This window comes from Mesocricetus auratus, unplaced genomic scaffold (assembly GCF_017639785.1).
Source record: "Mesocricetus auratus isolate SY011 unplaced genomic scaffold, BCM_Maur_2.0 Super-Scaffold_100004, whole genome shotgun sequence".
NCBI lineage: Eukaryota > Metazoa > Chordata > Mammalia > Rodentia > Cricetidae > Mesocricetus > Mesocricetus auratus.
In genome coordinates this window covers 30,975,659-30,997,092 of record NW_024429189.1, presented here as the reverse complement: position 1 = coordinate 30,997,092, position 21,434 = coordinate 30,975,659, and the positions used below count along the sequence as shown (strand labels likewise).

The following is a 21,434-nucleotide window of genomic DNA, read 5'->3' as shown; positions in this document are numbered from 1 at the left end:
AAGGGCATCTAGGTTGCTTCCAAGTTCTGGCTATTACAAATAATGCTGTTATGAACATAGTGGAACAGACATCCTTGTTGTCTGAATGGGCATCTTTTGGATATGTGCCTAAGAGTGGAGTTGCTGGGTCTTGTGGTAGGTTTATTCCCATTTTTCTGAGGAATCTTCATACTGATTTCCAAAGGAGGCCACTTGTTTTTTAGTCACCATGCTAAGCAAGGTTCGTGGGCACAGTAAGCTCAGCCATCCACGTGTCATTGGTTTTATTTATTAGTATCACGGGTCTGGCCCTATTGTGTTTTTGACTCCTTGGAAGCTCTAACTCCATGTTATTTGATCTATCTCTAATATCTCTATGACTTCCTTCTCTTTGCTTCCATTCCTTGTTTCAAAAGCGATTCTTTTACATCATAGATTGCCCTTCCATTGATCTCGCTGCCCTCTCCAGCGAATGCATTTTCACTTTCTTTGGCACCCAAATGGAGTAGGCATACTTTCACCATTCCTTTGCCACCTTCTCTTCTTAATTTTAGGCTAAATGGCTTCTCATTCTATCTTCCCTCTCAATATAATACTGTTTCTCAAGGCTGTTTCTTTGAAACAATATAATACTGTTTCTCAATATTGTTTCTTTGAAACAGCTGTTTCCTTAATTTTGTTGTATTTCATAATTAATATAGACTCCTGTGTGTTTATTTGAGACTCATGCGGATCTAGAACCAGGCTGGCGCGGCAGAGCCCAGGCGACTGGAGGGGGGATAAACCAAAGCGGCTAGCAAAGAAAAAGCTTCTCTTAACAAAAAGAGAAGAAGGTACCATAAATCTTTAGAGAAGAAAAGAAATACCCCCATGGCGTCACATGTTGACTCTCTTGTGTTTCCCCTTCCCAGAATCCTCTTCGACTCCTAGTCCCTTCTATCTAGGCTTTCTATTGGCCAGACAGTACTTTATTGACATATACAATTTAACTATATTAAAGTTAAGACCTTTCTTTTTGTTTAAACAGAAAAGAGGAGATGTTGGGGAAGTCCTGTGTATATGTCAATAAATTACTGCTGGCCAATAGGAATCTAGATAGGTGGGGCTAGGAGTCCAGGAGGATTCTGGGAAGGAGAAAGACAAGAGAGTCAACATGTGATGCCATGGGGGTAGGACGCCGGGAACTATTCTCCGGTAAGAAACATACTTAGATTAACAATTATGGGGTAATTACTTAAAGCAGAGCTAGCCAGTAAGAGACAAACAAGGCCAACAGCTTCATAATTAATATAGCCTCCAGTGTGTTTATTTGGGACTGATGCGGCTCTGGAACCAGGCGGGCGGGGGAGGCTCCTCTCAAAGAAAAAGCTTCTCTTAACATCTTTTGCCTTTGTTTTCTTTTTTTCCTCTTGACTTCTACAACGGTTCTCACTTCTACCTTATCCTTTTAACCTACATGCCTGCAATAATCTCCATTATTCTAATTTTAAACTGGTTACATTATCCAGGGCTCAGTCCCTGCTTCTTAAAACTTTTCTTTCTGCATTAAACGATATTCAACTGTGTTTTTCAGTTTAAATACCTAAGAAGCTGCTACCAAAGTTGCAAGAACCATTGGTGCCTTCTTATTACAGCTTTTACCTGTTTTACTTGTTGAATATCTTTTCTCTCAGACAGCTTATTGGTATTGTCAATGCACTAAAAATTGTATCAAATTAATAAGACCCTGGTGGCATTTCTGGCTCTACCACTATCAATTTGATTTCAAACAAATGTTTCAAAGCTTAGTGAAACTTCCATATCCTGGGCATGATGTTTTCTATGTGAACAAAATCCTTATCCTTCTCAATACATTTCTCAAAGTTTATAACAAAGTGATATACTCATCTGTTAACATTGTGTTAACAGCCCTCATCTTAATATTCTGTCTCTCTATGTCCTGTCGTATATACTAAGGCCTTTGAGGTAAGAATATCATTTCCTATAGTTACGCTAGCTTTTTGTAAAGTGCCTAGCATTAAATTATCACTGGTTTGAGACTACAACTGGAGATATCCTTCGTATCCTAACGAAGATAACCAAAATCAGTTCCACTTTCTTTTCAGTAAACATAATAGTGACCATTGACATGGCTCAGCAGGTCAAGGAACTTATACCAAGACTGACAACCTGAGTTCAATGTCCAGAAAGAGAGAAAAGACAGTTGTTCCCTGATGGTTACTTGAGCATTGTGGCAATGTGACAATCAATCAATCAATCAATCAATCAATCAATCAATCAAAGTAATGCTAGCATGTGCCTGTATTACATCTGATTCTGACCAAATTACTCTTTTATCTGTCTCTTCCTGAATGTCCAGGACATTCACCTATTTCCTTCATGGCCTTATCCACAATTCCATCAATATTATTTTTATTCTGAAAATTATCCTACATGTAAATCTTGAATTTTCTTGCTTCCAAATACATATACTTTGTTTTAAGCTTTCGACAAAGGGCAGAAAATGTTAAATCCTAAGAACCATGTTGTTTTTAACAATGAATCATTATCTCACTCTTTAAAAGTTACGACATTAAACTATCACTATGTAATTTTGACATTGAATTTCCAGCAATTAAGAAATATTTATAGTGTCTGAGATATATCTAAGTGGTGCTTGTGGCTAGAATAGAGGTTAAAGTGCCTGATGAGGAGCACAGAGCTTCAAACATTTGCTCTGTGAAATTCCATACATAAGTGGAACAAAAGTCCTAAAATTAAATAAATACTATGTAATGATCATGGTTACTCTACGGGCTCAGTGTTAGAGCACTCCCTGATTTCTAGTGGATCAAAATCAGAAAGCTCCAATTCCTCCTCAGTCTTGAACTGTATATCTACTTCATCAACTAATACCTGAATATTTTTATCACAAGCATCCAAAAGCAAAAGGAAACCTTAAGTTTGTTGGTTTTCATCCGTCTTGAATCACAATTTCAAACATCAAACTACTAAAACATAGAATCGAAGAGTTTCGTTCACTTAGCTTCTTTAAACCTGAACTTAAAAGAAGAACAAAGCGATACAGTTTGGAAACACCAAACCAATCTGCATTTATATTGACCTGGTTAATTATGTGTTTATTTCATGGGACCCTTGACAAGCAGAGCTTTAGAGAGATGCTCTCGGCAGAAACGCTGTAACAAGAACCCAAGAATCAGACGTGTGACTGATTAGATGACTTAAAATTCTATTTGGCTCTAAAAGTCAGGATGTAGGCATGAGTCAATTTAAGGCACACTCTAAGCTGAGTAAGGCCATCATATTTCTTAAACAGTAGCAATCTTTGTGAAGAGAGAAGCCTGGCAGCCAAAAGCAGAAATCAGACTTACGAGTACTGTGTCAGCAGTTCCAAATCATTGTGCATATTGATTGGATAGGCCTCACTGAGTTCAAACAACTTCTCCAGGGCTTCGTAGATAAAAATGATGCAAATAAGTGAAGCAAAAGCTTCTTCAGTAAAGCGGGTGATATAGCAGACAAGGGAACTCGCATCAGTGGCCACAAGGATGATACACAGGGTCGCAGTCCAAAGCCCAATACTGGCCCGTAAAGACAAGTATGACAGCCCATATTCTCTAGGAGAAACAGGAAAGTGGGGGAAAGGAGGTCATTTTACAGCTTGATACCATTGAAATAGGTGGAAATAAGATTAATTCAGGAAGTGAAAGTGAGTAACTTCATGTCCCACGAGTCTCTCAGCGTAAGACTTTGTCCATAGAGAAATCCAAGGGGACAAACTAATGGAGGTTTCTTGGTGCTTAAGATTTCTTTTTTTTTTATTTTTTTATGTAAGTTAGAAAAAAAGCTTGTTTCACATGCCAATCCTAGCTCCCTCTCCCTCCCCTCCTCCCCTCCCCTCCCCTCCCCACTAGGTCCCCCAGTCCCCCACCAAATCTCCACTCCCATCCCCAGGGAGAGTGAGGCCCTCTATGGTGGATCTCCAGTGACTGTCATTTCATCCAGGGGAATCTTGTTTCTTATAAATATTGCATGTGTGATATATGTAGAAATCTTTTAACTTTTCCTTCATTTCCATTGAGAGACAAAAATGACAACCTGAATTATACCAGCCAATTTCACTTCTCCCCACAGACCTCCAAAACTGATGTTGGATGAAGAAAAAAAAGCATATAGTAGACAAGAGTAATAATAATACTTACTTGCAAAATTTAAACAAAATCTTTTCGAATACCAAAACAGGTCCTGTACTGCCTAATATGGTAAGGGGTTGTCCACCGAAAAGAGAATAGGCTATCCCTGTCATAGATGCTCCAAAGAGTGATTCGATTGCACTCTGTGAAAGAAAAAGCAGATGGATCCATTACCTAAGCTAAACAGGCAGTCACCGTATTAGGTACATATATTTCAAATATGTAGGTTCACGTTTTTACCCTTCACCATGTTAAGTCTAGCAACCCCAGGCAGAATATGAGAAATACAGCTGAGAAAATGGCATGTGGGAGTAGAAAATTAGCGACAGCCTCTGGGAAGTGTAGTTATACCGTCTTGCTTCATTTTTTACTGTTTTATAAAATATTTGAATATTTTCAGAATCAGTTTCTGAACAGAAGCATGGCTTGGGTGTTGGAAAAAATGGACTGAACCTAAAACTGATGTAGAATTTTAGATCAAGGGACATGGCATCAGGCCATAGCCTTGTATAAGACTCAAAATAAGCATTTCCTAGACATTCTATTTCCAGGTCACCAGCTCCACTAGCCATCCAGGAAATTCATAGGAAGTTTATTTCCCTGGACAATGTATCAAATCTCCCTTCAAAATCCTAAATCCAGTGCTTTCTTACATAAAGACAAATCTAAAAAACAAACCAGATTAGGGTTCAAAGTCCAGAGAAAAGCAAAATACATACTATGCGCCCTTCAGTTGCTTCTCCCAGCAGTCCTCCAAATGTGATGACAGGAGACATGCACGCACAGTAGAGAAACAGGAAAGATGCTAAACATTGCAGGCTGAAAGCATCTCTGAAGTCACTCCAGAAGAATGGAGCTTTCCTTTTGATATCTAATATAAGGCCCCCAAAAATCCTAAGACATGGGGGGAAAACACAACAGTGAAACCCAAAGATAACACGTTAAAATGTGCATGTGTTCTGTTGCCTGGTCACAGTAATACTTTCCACCAGCACAGATGAGACCCCTATTAGACTACCAATTGTATTATAATGACCTACAGGAATAGCTTTGCACTACTACAACACCCAAATAATGTGCCTACAACTAAAAATCATCGGGGTTTCTCAAGCAAGATCCAGGGGATTCATCCAAGATTTCTCATCCAAGATCTCAAACGAGATTTGTCAATCAAATTTCAAATAATGAGATTGGTGGATTATTTCAATGTCTGTGTCATTTCCTCATTAACACACACCATCTAAACTCAGGCCTTCACTGTCAACCTTGGAAGTGTTTCCTAATACTTTGCACTTAATTTAGAATGAGACAGAGAGACAATTGGTCTTTGTGAATTCTGGTAGCAAACATCACCTTAAAGAGAATAAAGCCATGTTCAATTATGACTCCAGTCACCTAGTCCCTCTGTTAATATTAAAGTCCTTCAACAAAACCTCATCCAAGAGGACAGCTAAATGGGCATGTGGGTAGCAACATTCAATAGACATGCTCTAAGGTTGTTTTTAGTTTTAGGAAACTGAGAAGTTAACCTAATATAATAAAACCAGATAAATGTTATTTTGATCTACTATTGCCAACACACATTCTAACACCTATCAATTACAATGGCCTTTCCTGGAAATAATTCGCTTATTCCAAATATGATGAAGAAAAACACCTTGAAATACTTCAAAGGGTCTTGGCTCAGGAGTTTGAAATTGTAAATTGATGTTTAATATCTGAGCACCAGCATTCTTTAGTGTATTAGGAATGAGAACATTTATAAGTAGGGGTTATCATTATTTCAATATTTGATAACATTAAAATTTAATATTTGATATTAAAAGTTTATTTTATTCCATGGAATAAATATGTGATTATAAAGTAAGACTGCAATATGGTTCCTATGCGAAGGTCAATGATTAAAAAATATTTTAAAGGAGGGCAGAGTTGCACATGACAAAAGGCCATCACTCCAGAGGCAGGAGGCAGAAGGGTTGTGAGTTTGAGGCCAATCTGAAACATAGAACAAGACCTTGTCTCAAAAAAAGGAATAAAGCAAAACCTGTGAGGTTCCTGAATTCTGATACTATGCTGAATGTTCTTGGATCATAAAATTAAACAATTGTTATCTTATGAGTATTATTTGCAGCATTATCTCAAAAATAATTGTTTTCTTAAGAACCAAGTAATATTTGACTTTGAAATTATACTCAATGGATTTTTTTCATTTATTTATCTATTGCATGCTTGTGATTTCTCAGAGGACGACTTGAGGGAGTCAGTTCTCTCCTCATACTTTGTGGGTACTGGGCTCAGCACTGAACCATCTCATCATTTTAAATTCCCCTGATCTGATGGAGACGTAATATTTGTCTATTAGTAACTATCTAATGACATGTGAGTGTAACATCACTGTTTATACAATGAGTCTTCAAACAGAAAGGATTGAGATGAATAGAAGTTTGAGACAAAAGGACATTTGAAACTCAGAAGCACTTCCAGAGAACATGTGGACTTTATAGGTATTCAAACTCTCCCAGGTCATTTTAACTGTGTTTGGTATGACATATTAATGCTGAATAGTTTCTATTTCTCAATAATGTTACCTTGTCAAACTCACAGCTCAAAGCAGATTTATTCTACTAGCATTCATTTATGATTTATATCCTACCTAGTTCTAAAAATAATTCAATATAATTATGAACTATTAATTGGTAATTAATATTTATAGTTTTGATAGCATTTTATATTAGACCACTGCTTTGTAGTTGATTACTTATTAGATCATACATTAGTCTGAATAGTTATTATATAGTTATGTAATAAATGTGCTTTTATCGGTAAAAATCTAAATCCAGAAGTGGGAGTTCATTACAGAAGAAAGTGCAAGAGCAGCCCAGATGTGCACCAGCAACTCCAGGAGAGCAGATGAGTAATGGATACTTCAAGTCATGTCAGCAACAGAATCTGTGGAAGAACGCTGGAGAAGCGAAGATACCGGATATTGTTGACCTGGGAGGATTTAGGAAGCAGTAAGGAAAGTGAACTCGAAAAAAATCTAAGCTATGTGGCATGTTACACCTGAGAGAAAAAGGAAAAAAATATACCACCACCAAAAGTAAAAAGACTGTATTTGAAAGTATGAAAACAAACAGAATGAATAACAAGGCTTCCAGTGAAGGGAAAAGGAAAAACTTGAACAGTCTAAAAATAGTTATGAAGCCAAGGAAGATGCCAAAGGACATATCCTCAGAGACAAACAGAGATAAAGGGAAAACACAGAATTAAAATGCAGAGTTGTCAGGGACAGGAACATCAGCTCAGTGAGCATACTGCAAGCAGTACAGAAAATGGCCCAAGGGGAGGGCCACCATTCCTACAAAGCCTTGGCAATTGTCTTTAATTATAGGGAGGCTGTCCACACAAGTTCCCTGAAGAGACATCCACCCAAGGGTTTCTGATTTTCTCCTCACACATTGCTTGCAGAAAGACAAGCTGTCAAAAACCCATAAAAACATTTTATGAAATAAATTGAAGCTTTCATCTCTTCAAAGGTGTGTGATTAGAAAAATAAATCATATAGCTCCTTCACATCACAGACATAATACTAAAAATACCATTATATACATCCTACTAGCATTTAATGAGGTAAGGTCTACAGGACTCAATTCTTGGTATTTAGTTTTATTTCCATCTTGAACTTGAAGCTTTCAACAAGCTGTTTTGGAAGCATCAACTGACAATTTTCTTAGACTCATTCTAAGACTCTGTGAATGTATTTTATGCTTCATGAAATGAAAGACTAGTTTAAGATGGAATGGTGTAGCCACTGTTCTGTTTTAACAGCAGTGACAATCATTACTCACTTCAGAGAAATCAAATTAATTGGCTTTTCACTCTCAAAGAGTAGCTATTAAAAGTATAAAATAAATTAGGTCTAGAAACAACAATTCCTGACAGATAAGAATGATACACAATTTAAGTCCCATACAAGTGGTTTGCACTAACCTTCCGGTTCTCTGGAGCTCAGGTCCGCTATGTCCTCCATGTGGCTCAGCTTCACCATGAGCTGCTGTTCCATTTGGTACAGCAGGAATCTTCCTCTTCTCCTGCAGAAAAGTTTTTGTTGGTGTATATTTTGTTGTAATGCCAGACATTGATGACAAAACCTTTTTTTCTCAGTAAAGCCATGTGTAGAAGGGCTAAGTCCACAGGTTCTATGACTTAACTTATGAAAATCCATCCAGTTCCCAAAGCTTTCATTCTTCCTTCATCATTGGGGATGACAACAGAGCTTATTTATGGATTAACTAGGTGAGTGACAGCATTTTTTAATTCATACACCTACTAGTTATGGGGTGCCCAATTTTGTGCCATATGTTGATAAAGATACCATAGTTACAATGGTATACAGAAAATATCAGTGTTCTAGGGTTGGGATACACATGGCTCACTGGAATGGTACTTGTCTAAATGTATAAGCCTCTGAATTCAATTTCTGTTATAAAAGAAAGAGAAGAAAGAAAAAGTATCTACCATGTTAACTATTTTTAAGTACTATTGTTTGTATTCCTCTAGATCATGCCTTTATAGAAAGGAATAATTTATGCTATTAAATCTTCATGATGCAAACACGGTTCTATTACAAAAGGAAGCTTCTACTTGAACCAATGGCAAATTAACTGCGCTTTATGCAAGTGCTCTTTTCCCTCAGATTAAATCCACTTTCTTTTGTTGCTGTCAGAGATATCTGAAATAAACAAATCAGAAAGTCTCTCTAAAATTCCATCTTAGATCACACCAATGCATTTTAAAAGTAGTTAAAGAATGATAAAGAACTCTTAAGTTGTGTAATTAAATTTTTTACTTGACTGTCATTCCAAACTAGAATTAGTATGATTGTGAAGCACAAAATTGATACATTTGTTTATCTTATGCACAATGGGACATTTTCACCTATGACAAAATGTGTTTTGTATTAACCACAAATAATGTTCCTTATTTAATATTTATACAATTTCTACATGTATATGTAAAGATGCACTAGACTAAAGTTTAAAGATAAAAGAGAAGACATATTTCAACTGATGAGAGGCTTATCTTCACAGGTAAATATAAAATATTTATAACATGAATTAAGAGTGGCCATCATTATTTCCAATAACCTATGGAAACATGCCACAGCTTCTAAAGTTCTCAGAAAGCAAGTGATATCTGGCCATTTGTGGAAATAATCCCCTTTGTATAACTTAACTTTTGCTTTACAAATTAAAAGAGCCATATGTTGATAAAATAGATAATTATGGCATTAACCATTCTAAAGCACATGTTTTCTCAAGGAGTAAAATACATTGAAAAATGTAGGGTGCATAAATAATATCAATAAGTATTCTTAAGAAATAGAACCTATTGTAGTTGTGAAAAAAACACACATTTTTTATATGTGTGGAAAAACCCCTATAGTACAGCAGTAGATAAATTAGGCTTGTAAAGAATATATTATTATAGGAAATACAGAAAAATTTCAAAACTTAAATATGTTAAAAAGAAGGAACTCAAAAAAAAGAAAGAAAAAGAAAAAAATTTAAAAAGAAGGAACTCTATGGAAAAGGAAATTTTTTGCATGGAATACAAAGTGTCTGAGGCGACTGGGAGGAAAGCCAAGAGTGGCAACTACAAACTGAGTTTTTGAATAGGCCCTGTGGAAAAGGGCCACTTGAGAAAACACGAGGAAAGTGAGAAAAATAGGCATGCTGAATAATTGGAGGATACCAAGGAAGACCAGCGAGTGCTACAGTCATTAGGATCAGAATGCCTGGAAGGTTTGAAGAACACCAGGAAGTAAGAAGTGGCAATAAAGACCCAGAAAATGGGTATATGTGTGTGTGATGGCATAGAGACTTAATAAGCCAGCATAACTATCTGGCTTTTATTCTCCATGAAATGAAAAATATTTCCAAGGTTTTGAAGAGAGAAACATATATCTATCTATCTATATCTGTATCTATCTATATCCATATCTATATCTATCTATCTATCTATCTATCTATATATATATATATATATCAGAACTGGGAATTACTTTGACTTTGATGTTGGGGAGAGATTCTAGGACACAGAATGAAGCAACCAGTTTGGGAGGTATCTCTGAGAAAGGCGATGGAAGGTTGAATCAGGGTGGTAACAGGGAGAAAGAAACATAAATTATGATAAACATTGAAAGTAAAGCCAACAGAATTCTCTGGGAGAATAGGTATAAGTTATAAGATAAAATAATAGATTACTTAGGCTCGATCAATTATAAGAATGTTTTTAGCTATTGACTAAGTTTGGAAGATACTATTAGAATTGATTTTGAGGAAAACTTAGAGATCTTTCTATACTCCTGGAAACATATCATATGTTGTTCGTCTTAAAGTTGTAATCACAAAAGTAGAGAAAGATAAAGAAGTGAGACCGTATACAATTTGGCTTAAACTCTCAAAATGTTCAGTTTACATACTTACCAAATATTCAAGTGGAGACGTAAGACAGGAAGACAAATATCACGTGAGTTCAGTTTAGAAAATAAGTTTGGAAAAATGTTTAAATTCTAAGATTGGATGATATTACTAAGAACATGAATGTAGATAGCAGAAAATGTGACTAGAGAGAACATGGTTATGGTCTAAGAGATAGTTTCAACATAAAGAAATCAGAGAGAGGTGGAAGACCCAGAAAAAAAGACAGGTAGGGGACTGACCCTGGAGACTGCAGAAACACCAAGAGACTGTTGTTGAGGTGCTAAGCAAAGAAAGCACACTAAAGATAAGGGCATCACCAATTCCATCAAATGTTGCTATTCCTGCATTAAGTGCATTATAGATCAATAAGTTACCACGGTTTCTATTCATTGTGGATGACACTGGTGGCAATAATTAGTTTAGTGGGGTAAAGTGGGGACAGAGCCTATCGGGATAGATATTTATGGAGAAGTGGAGAAAACGTAGTAGAGGCATATAGTATAGAGAACTTCTCTACAACATTCTATTGCAAAGGAAAACAAAGTATGTAACTGGATGACAATAGTAATGATAATAAAGCTGTTGTTTTTTTTAAAGATTGTGACTTAAAAGTATTCTTACACAAAAGACTGATATAATGATGAGAGAGCAAAGTCCTTGAGGAGACTAAAGAGATCGGATCTGGTGCACACCAGAATGTTAACTTTCATCAGAAGCAACGTAGGGATGTGCTGGTCTGGATCTATGGAAGATCTTTTTGATTGTTTCAAAATGTTAATAAAACTGAGGAACAGTAAACATACAGCGTCAAGAGTCACAGAGGTTTTGCTAAAAATTGGAGCACAAGTGTGCAATGGACACTTAAAAACAATGAGAAGGATGGGATGGTGAACAGGCAGCATAAAGGACTCATTTGAGCCCAATGATCATTAGGTGATGGGAAGTTGCTACAGCAACAACAGTGTGGGTACACAGTAAAATTTGAATCCTTGTGGAGTTGTGATTTTGACAACCAAGTACATGACCTGAAGAGAACAAAGAAGATGGAGGAACATGTAAGAAAGTGATTACAATGAATGACATTGGAGGATAAAGAAGAATTTCGGGTTGATCTCTTGAAATAACAGGTTGTTCTCTTTTTTATTTTTAAATTTAAATTAGAAACAAGGTTGCTTCACATGACAATCCCAGCTCCCTCTCCCTCTCCTTCCCCTCCTCCCATGCTCTCCTACCAATCCCCCTATCCCTCTCGCCCAGTACCCACTCCTTTTCCCAGAGAGGGTGAGGTATCCATAGTCTGTCATTTCATCTAGCTAAACACTGAGCTGAACTCAAGGAATCCAGTGACAGAGAGGGAGGACTGATGAGCATAGGGGCCAAGACTGGGCTTGTTTAACCCACAGAAACAACTGATCTGAACAAGGGGGAGCTCTGGAACCCCTGTTCTTTTTTTAACTGAAAGGAAATGTATTAAAAATGCTGTCATTCATTCATTTCAAGAGAATAAAAAACACATAAATTATTTGATGAGATTAACATTATATAAATGAGTGTGAATTCAAGGTACATAATATATGCTAAATTATTTTGTCCCTTAATAAGAAAACAGAACTCATATGATCTAGTATTTAAATATAGTATAGAGTTTTAAAGTATTAAAATTATAATGAAGTATCAATGTATATAGATAATTCATATTCATTGAATAAAATTTTGCTACCTAATATTTTATATAGCCTTTAACCATGTGTCTATACAAGTTTAACTAAAATAAAAATTCAATTTGTTAACTGCAGTAGCCACATTACTAGCATTTAATAACTGGGTGATTAGGGAGCATCACTATATAATGCTTTCTTTATTGGAGAAATTCTATTGAGCAGTTCTGAAACAAAGCATCAGTACTGACAGGATAAAGCATTTATTCAAGGTCAAACAAGCACACAATGGCAGAATCTAGATACTAGAATCCCTAACTCAATGTCTCTCCCAATACCTAGAATTTGTTAATTCTTATTTTGTGATAAAAATAATATGAAATACAAATTTCCAACCATTGATCTTGCCTCAAAAACACCATTCCTCATAACCAGGATATTTTAAAATTAACTTACTTTTAACTTTTCAAGATTAATTGTTGTTAGAGTTACAAAGTCTTGCTTTCAATATCAATAGTTTCATTAAATTTATCTAAGTATCATTAATTAGAATTTTTCTATCATTTTAGAAATTGTTGTGTTGCCATTTCTGATATCGTCAGTCCAGAGGCTGGACTCTGCAGGACCAAGCGCCAAAAGCACCTGGAAGAATGTGGGAGGCAGATGCCTCAGGGACAAAGAGGCAATATGAAAATAGAATTTTGCAGATATTTGGCCATCATTTTCAACAGTCATGCCTGAGATATGACAATGCCATAAACATTAACAACAGTTTTAAATATTTCCTTCTGTAATAGAGAATAGGTAAAATATGAATTTGATTTACATGGGCAGAATTAAAACTATACCATACATTAAAGGATACAAACATAATCATGATGAAAAACATTTCCCAATTTCCATTGTGATTAGCAGTAATAGGGAGTTTGTACAAAACATGGTTAATCCTCCTTTTAATTTTCCTAATACTTATCAACTTCCAAAACATTTAAAATAATGAGCTTTATCTCAGGTCATGTTTTATGCTGCTATTACATTTAGTATCTCCCCAATGTAATATCTGTTATGTTGGGTTTGAAATATTTCCACGCATATGAGACTCACTTAGTGACTCATGATCAAAATGCCAAATTTCTCAATGTGTTAGGTCTTATCAAGAACATTTTGTAAATTAATATTTTTGCTTTCTTGGAATAGGTTACATCATTTGATACTTTATGATGCATTGCATTATTTTAGGGACCGGAATTTAAAGGAAACCAAAGTGTTAGAATTAAATAAAATGTTTTCAAAATACCTACCTGGGAAGGAACATTTTTTGGAGGTTCTATCCGGATACTTGGGTCCCATTCTCCAGGAGGGAGAACTGTGACCTGGTCCAGAAACTCATCAATCCCTGACACCAAGTCATTGCGGTCTTTAGCTTTGTAAGCAACATCATGAAATACCTACAGAAGAAAAGCAGTAGCACAAAGTAACATATTAAAAACATTAGCAGAATTAGCATAATAAAAATGTCCATCCTACCAGAAATAATCTACAGATTCAATGTAATGCCCATCAATATTACAACACAATTATTCACAGACCTTGAAAGAAAAATTTGGCTTTATATATATGAAAACACAAAACACCCAGAATAGCTAAAACAATCCTGAGTAATCAAAGAATTAAGTTATGTGTGCGTGTATGTGTGGGAGGTGGGTACCACCATGCCCAATTTCAAGGTATATTACGGAGCTATCATAAAAAAACAGCATTGGTCAAAATAGGCATTTCGGCCAATGGAATCAAATTGAAGACACAGACATAAATCCATATACCTATAGATATATGCATGTGTATATTTCTGTACATGTATATGTGTATGTATATTCCTGTATATGTGTGTATATGTAGATTTCTGTATATGTACGTGCGTATGTAGATTTATATATATATATATATATATATATATTCCACAAATACACACTGGAAGATAAAGACAGCATCCTTAACGAATGGTGCTGGTCAAACTAGATGGCTTCATGAAGATGAATCCAAATAGGTCCATTTTATTATGCTGCATAAAACTCAACTCAAAATGGATCAAAGACCTCAACATAAAACCAGATACACTGAACCTATTAGAATAAAAAGTGAGGAATATCCTTGAACTCAACAGCACAGGAGAAGACTTTCTGAAACAAACACTAGTAGCACAGACACTAAGATCAACAATTAATAAATGGGACCTCATGTGACAGAAAAGCTTCTGTAAGGCAAAGGACATTGTCAATCAGGTAAAGCAGCAGCCTGCAGAATAGGAAAAAAATTTCACCAGCTACACATCAAATAGAGGGCTATTATATGAAATATTAAAAAAATCCAAAAAACTAGGTATCAAGAAAACAAATAAACCAATTTAAAAATGGGTGCAGATCTAAACAGAGAATTCTCAGAGGAAATTCAAATGGCTGAGAAACACTTAAATGTTTAACATCCTTAGCCATTAGGGAAATGCAAATCAAAACTATTTTGAGATTTCATTGTATACCTGTCAGAACGGCTAAGATCGGTAAAACAAGAGACAGCTCATGCTGAAGAGGATGTGGAGAAAGGGGAACACTCCTCCATTGCTGGTAGCAGTGCACACTTTTACAGGAACTATTGAAATTCATGTGGTGGTTACTAGGGGATATAGGAATCAATGTACCCCAAGATCCAGCTGTAACACTCTTGGTCATATATCCAAAGGATGCTTCATCCTACCACAAGGACACTCGCTCATGTGTGATCATTGCTGCTCTATTCATAATAGCCATAAATTGGAAACAAACTAGATGTCCCATACAGAAGAATGGATAAAGAAAATAATGTGACATATTTCCTTTAAAAACGGAGTATTACCCAGTCATTAAAAACTGAAATCATGAAATTTCAGGTTAATGGATGGAACTAGAAAAAAATAATTACGAATGAGGCATCTCAAGCCCAGAAATACAAACATGTTTTGCACTTGCTCATTTGTGAATATTAGCTGTTAAATCAACGATAAATAAGCTACAATCCATAGAACCACAGAGGTTAGGTATAGAGTAAGGGGTTGGGGGTGCTGGTACAGATAGATCTCCCTAGGATGGGATCCATATAGGATGGAAGTATTGGGGGAGCTAGAATGGGAGGATCAAGTGGAGAGAGGACAACAAGGGAGGGTACGTAGAAAGAGATAGCCATAACTGAGGGACATTTGAGGGGTAGTATGGAAACCTAATACAGTAAAAACTTCCTAACATATATACACATATGAAGGTGATCTACATGAAATCACTTAACAATGGGTGAGACAGAGCACCCCAACTAGTTATCTCTTGTCACCAAATGACCCTGGGACTGGGTTACATCTATTTGAGTTGTTGGCCAAAGAGGTCACATGGGGATCCCCACATAACCCAGTCTGTTTCTAAGACAGTTTTCTCTCCACAAACTGATGTCAAGACCCCTTAAGTGATATTACTGAAGACTACACCTACATAACTTCATTGAACGTGGAGAAGTTGAGCTGGTACCTACATAGCCTTCACACCTATGTGCTATCATCTTTGCTACAAGAAGGTACCCTGTATACCACCAAAAGAGAAAAGTAAACACCAACTGGATAACAAACCCTTTGCTCTACAATAGTGTCCTACCTGAAAGACATGCTAGGGCAATGGTGGCATAAAGCTTGAGGGGGTAATCGACAAACATCTGATTTGACGTAAGGCCCACTCCTCAGAATGGAATCCATTCCTGACACTGCTTAGGTGGCTAACAACCTGAGACCAGTTAGCTAGTCTTTCAACCCTTTCTTCCATGATCTTCCCTGAGCATTAGGTTTTTGGTTACATAGTGCTTGTGTCCTCCACAGTCATTTATTTTTTGCCTTAATGACCAGGTATGAACCTGTGACAGTTTCTATCTGCTGCAAAAGCATCTTCGATGGGGGAAAATAGCTACATTTATTTTTTTAAAGCAGGAAAAGCGCAGTATTACCTTACATAAATACTGATTTTAAGATTCAGATTATCCTCTCATAATCGTTTTGTAAGTAAAATGATTATATTAAATAAAGTACACCTAATTACTAAATAAAATATTTAATTATAGAATTTTTTGGTAAACATTGGTTTTATTGGGCTTCAATACAGATTTTTTAAAAAACATTGTTTTTAAGTTTGTTTTCAGGAAGGGGTCTCCTATGATAATTCGTTAAAGGGTACTTCCCACTTTCTCTTTAAGAGGTTTAGTGTGGCTGAATTTATGTTGAGTTCTTTGATCCATTTGGACTTAAATTTTGTGCATAGCCATACATATGGATCTGTCTGCAATCTTCTACATGTCAGCACCCAGTTATGCCAGCACTATTTTCTGAAGATGCTTTCTTTTTTCCATTGTATAATTTTAGCCTCTTTGTCAAAAAATCAGGTGATCAATTCAATTTAATTCCATTGGTCAACCTGTCTGTTTTTGTGCCAATACCAAGCTGTTTTTATTACTATATCTCTATAGTAGAGTTTGAAGTCCTGAATGGTGATTCCTCTGGAAGTTTCTTTATTGTACAGGGTTGTTTTGGCTAGCCTGTGTTTTTTTGTTTTTCCATATAAAGTTGAGTATTGTTCTTTCAAGGTCTATAAAGAATTGTTCTGGGATTTTGATGGGGAATTCATTGAATCTGTAGATTGCTTATGGTAATCTATATTATTTTTACTATATTGATCCTACCTATCAGAGATCATGGGAGATCTTTCCATTTTTTTCATATCTTCTTTAATTTATTTCTTTAAAGACTCAAAGTTCTTGAACAATGGGGAGCTCACAGACCCCAGACTGACTGCTGGGGAGTCATCATAAGACTAAACGAGGACCCCTGAACGTGGATGCCAGTTGGGGGGCCTGAGCAGTCTATGGGGCCTCTAGAGCGTAATCAGTATTTATCCCTAGTGCACAAATGGGCTTTAAGATCCCATTTTATATGGAGTAATACTCTCTCAGCCTAGATACATGGGAGAGAGCCTAGGTCCTGCCCCAAATGATGTGACAGACTTTGAACACGCCCCTTGGAAGGTCTCACCCTCCCTGAGAAGTAGTTGGGAGGTGGAATTGGGTTGTTGCTGGAGGGAATGGGAGGATCAGAGGGACAGGGAACTGGATTTGGTCTGTAAAATAAGATTGTTCTTAATTTAAATAAAATTGATTTAAAAAGAAAAACAAATAAAATAAACAATAATTTATCTTCATGTTCATTGGTGTTTTGCTTGTGTGTAAGTCTGGGGAAGGGTGTCTGATCCCCTGGGACTAGAGATACAGATAGTTGTGTTTTGTCATGCAGGTGCTGGGAATTGAACCCAGGTACTCTGGAAGAGCATATGGTACTTTTAACAGCCCCAATAATATTTTTCTCCCCTGAGATAGAGTTTCTCTGTGTATCTCTGGAAGTCACTCTGTAGACTAGGTTGACCTAGAACTCAGACGTCTGCCTACTTCAGCATCTGCAGTGCTGGGATTAAAGGAGTGTGACTAAAATAAAAAAAAAACAGATAAATAGGTAGGTACATAAATAAATGCCACACACATACACACTTAAACTAACTATTTATGGCCTGAACATGGGACCTACACTAGACTGTGATTGATTTACCCAGTTTTAACAGCTGTAAGGGCCCAGGGGTGGTGGTGACTGTAGTGGCAGCAGAATAAGTGGTGTCAGTGGCAGTAATGTAGCATTCACTCATTTATCATTAATAATAGAAGCAATTGGAACAAGTGACTTATAAGGGGAAAATGGATAAAATCACTGTGACAGAATTTAGTTGATATGGGAGAGCATGGTCAACACAGAAGGAGAGGGAGGAGAGTGAAGTCATGCTAAGGGGGTCTGAAAGTACATTAGGGATCATATTCTCTGTTAAACTTACACACGACACGAACAAGTCTATATGTATATAATTCAAATGAAATGATCCCACTTGGGTCGACAATAATACCCCTGGAACCATAGACTATCTCACAAAACCCTATACCAGGCACGAGAAACACCCACTTGTGTTGTTAGTCAGGAAGCCCAAGAGATGAGGCAAACAATATGAAGTATTGCTGTTGCCCTTGGTTGCCTTCCAAAGGCTGAAGATAAATCCCTGATCCTTAAGACAGCACACACTTCAGATACAAGAATCAGACACTCTGAGCTGTACCTGATCTGAAAGCCTCCTTCCTGAAGACTAGCTTTCATATCACAGGTGACCTGCATGCTTCTAAAGGAGGAAAGCAACCAATGTTGCTAAACAGCTGCAATATCTACGAACCACATCAACACCCAGCATGGCCTGATAACAGAAAGGATGCAACAGTACCATCCATATCTTATTGCTGGACTTAAGCCCTGATCCTAGACAACCAGCCAGGGCTACTGAGGCAGTGGGTCTTATAAGATAACATTCTATTGCTACTTACCTAAACCAGCATGATTTCTAATTCTAAATACCTATTTTATATCCACAGATGTGTGTAACGCTCGCCGAAGACAGTTCTTTTGTTCTCTTTTCAATAGGAGACTGCTATAGAAAACCACATTAGTCAAAACTCTAAATACAACAGGAGACCATTTGAGGGCTTTGAGCAGAAGAGACATTGGTCTAGCCATTGTGTTACTAGTAAAATTAAACAAAACAAATCAGAAAGATAGTTTCTACAACAGACTGATGCAATGGCGGGGCCCCTGTGAGAAACACTAAAGCTAAGTGATGGAAAAAACGAGACACAAACCATGCAGAAAGTAAGACATGGTAGGATTCTGGACATACTGTCTGAGTCTGAAAGGTTTACTTATGGATTGGATATGGATGTAAAAAGGAGGCATCAAGGATGAGTTAAGGATGACTTTGGGGCTCAGTTCCCTACTCAAACTCTTCTACTTGTTTCCCAAGTCATTCTACGTTATGTTATGATTTGCCAATGTCCCATTACCCAGTTGGCCCATTACCTCTTTGGCCTCATTCCTGCTAAGCTCTTTTGTTCTAAATGTCCCAAGTGACCCAGGCATACTCGCATCTCAAAACCTTTGTCTTTGTTTATTGTTGGCTCAAAAAGTCCTCTCTTTAACTTAGGAAGCTCCTTATGACTTGTCTATCTCCCTTCACTGCTCTTAAGATTTCTTCCCTAGGATTTATTTCATTGTGCTGTACATTTAACTTCCATGTCGCTCTGTCTTTCAACTATTTGGTTAATGAATAAAAAAGCTCTTGCCCACATTTTATCTACCACATGCACAAGTGTTGATATGTAGTTCACATATAATAAATACCTGAATAACAGTGAGATCAACAATTAATAAATGGGACCTACTGAAACTGAGAAGCTTCTGTAAAGCAAAGGACACAGAAAGACAAAAAGGCAGCCCACAGAATGGGAAAAAATATTCACTAATCCCACATCTGACAGAGGGTTGATCTCCAAAATTTACAAAGAACTCAAGAAGCAAGTCTCCAAAACACCAAAGGACCCTATTAAAAAGTGGGCTGCAGAACTAAATAGAGAGTTTTCAATAGCGGAGTCTAAAATGGCTGAGAGGCACTTGAGAAAGTGCTCAACATCCTTAGCCATCCGGGAAATGCAAATCAAAACAACTCTCAGATACCATCTCACTCCTGTCAGAATGGCTAAAATCAAAAACACCAATGACAATTTATGCTGGAGAGGATGTGGTGAAAGGGGGACACTCCTCCATTGCTGGTGGGAGTGCCAACTGGTTCAGCCACTTTGGAAATCAGTATGGAGATTCCTCAGAAAAATGGGAATAAACCTACCACAAGACCCAGCAACTCCACTCTTAGGCATGTATCCAAAAGATGCCAATTCATACAACAAAGATGTCTGTTCCACTATGTTCATAGCAGCTTTATTTGTAATTGCCAGAACTTGGAAGCAACCTAGATGTCCCTCACCTGAAGAGTGGATAGAGAAAATGTGGTACATCTACACAATGGAGTACTATTCAGCAGAAAAAAATAATGGAATCATGAGATTCGCAGGCAAATGGATGACACTAGAAGAAACCATCCTGAGTGAGGTAACCCAGTCACAAAAAGAGAAACATGGCATGTACTCTCTCATATATGGATTTTAGACATAGATCTGGGGAGTGCCAGCCTACAATCCTATGGCCAGAGAGTCTGGGAAACAGAAACTTTATTTAGTGGCTGATCGAAGAAGAGGCAGACTCCCTTAGTTAAGTACTGAGCTGAACTCAAGAAAGCCAGTAACAGAGAGGGAGGACTGATGATCAAAGAGATTAGGACTGGGCTGGTTTAACCCCCAGAAACAGCTGACCAGACAAAGGTTAACTCTTGAATCCCAGGCATCAGCCTGGGAAGCCAGCATGGGACTGATCAAGACCCCCTGAATCTGGGTGTCAGTGAGGAGGCCTAGGGAATCTATTGAGCCTTGGGCAGCAGATCAGTACCCATCCCAAGTATACACACGGACTTTGGACTCCCATAGAACAATGTGAGGTGCACTCTCACCCCGAACTCTTGGGGAAGGGTCTAGGCCCTGCCCTATATGAAATGACAGACTATGCACACCCCCATGGAGGGCCTCACCCTCCCTGGGGAAATGAGGGGATAACGGGGGGGGGGAGGGCTAGGGAGGAAGAGAGGGAATGGGAGATTGACCTGGAACTGACTTGTGAAGAAACCTTGTTTCTTATCTAAATTTAAACTGGAAAATAAAATTTAAAAAAAAAATAAAAAAAAGTTCACAAAACCAATGTGTTACAATTGAAGGAACTTGGATCCGTGTTCACAGGCCATAGTCACTCATATAAGTGACTTAAAAAATTCCTTTCTATTCCCTTTGAGATCAAAGGTGTGTTTTGCATCAACATAAGCCAATTAGGTAGTCCTGAGGCCAATAAAAAAAATAAATACCTGAATAAATTAACAATCCTCCATCTCCCCCCTCCAACTCCTTCCACATGCTCCCTCTCAAATTCATGACCTCTTCATAAAGATTATTAGTGTCATATATAGATGAATAAATATATTAACAGAATCTGCCAAATCTATTTAGTGTTGCTTGTGTGTACATTTTCGGGGCTGACC

At 37.2% G+C, this 21,434-nt stretch overlaps 1 protein-coding gene across 6 annotated transcripts in view; it reads right to left on the bottom strand.

Moving 5' to 3' along the window:
• Nucleotides 1–21,434, bottom strand: part of Slc4a10 (solute carrier family 4 member 10) — a 250,075-nt gene that overhangs the window by 58,786 nt on the left and 169,855 nt on the right. For all 6 annotated transcript variants that reach the window (XM_021226586.2, XM_021226588.2, XM_021226589.2 and 3 more), the window contains 5 exons: nt 13,617–13,763; nt 8,163–8,263; nt 4,892–5,066; nt 4,182–4,315; nt 3,351–3,596 (listed from right to left, as the gene is read on the bottom strand). In XM_021226586.2, the coding sequence (XP_021082245.1) occupies nt 3,351–3,596; nt 4,182–4,315; nt 4,892–5,066; nt 8,163–8,263; nt 13,617–13,763 (803 nt within the window). The remainder of the gene's footprint in view (nt 1–3,350; nt 3,597–4,181; nt 4,316–4,891; nt 5,067–8,162; nt 8,264–13,616; nt 13,764–21,434) is intronic.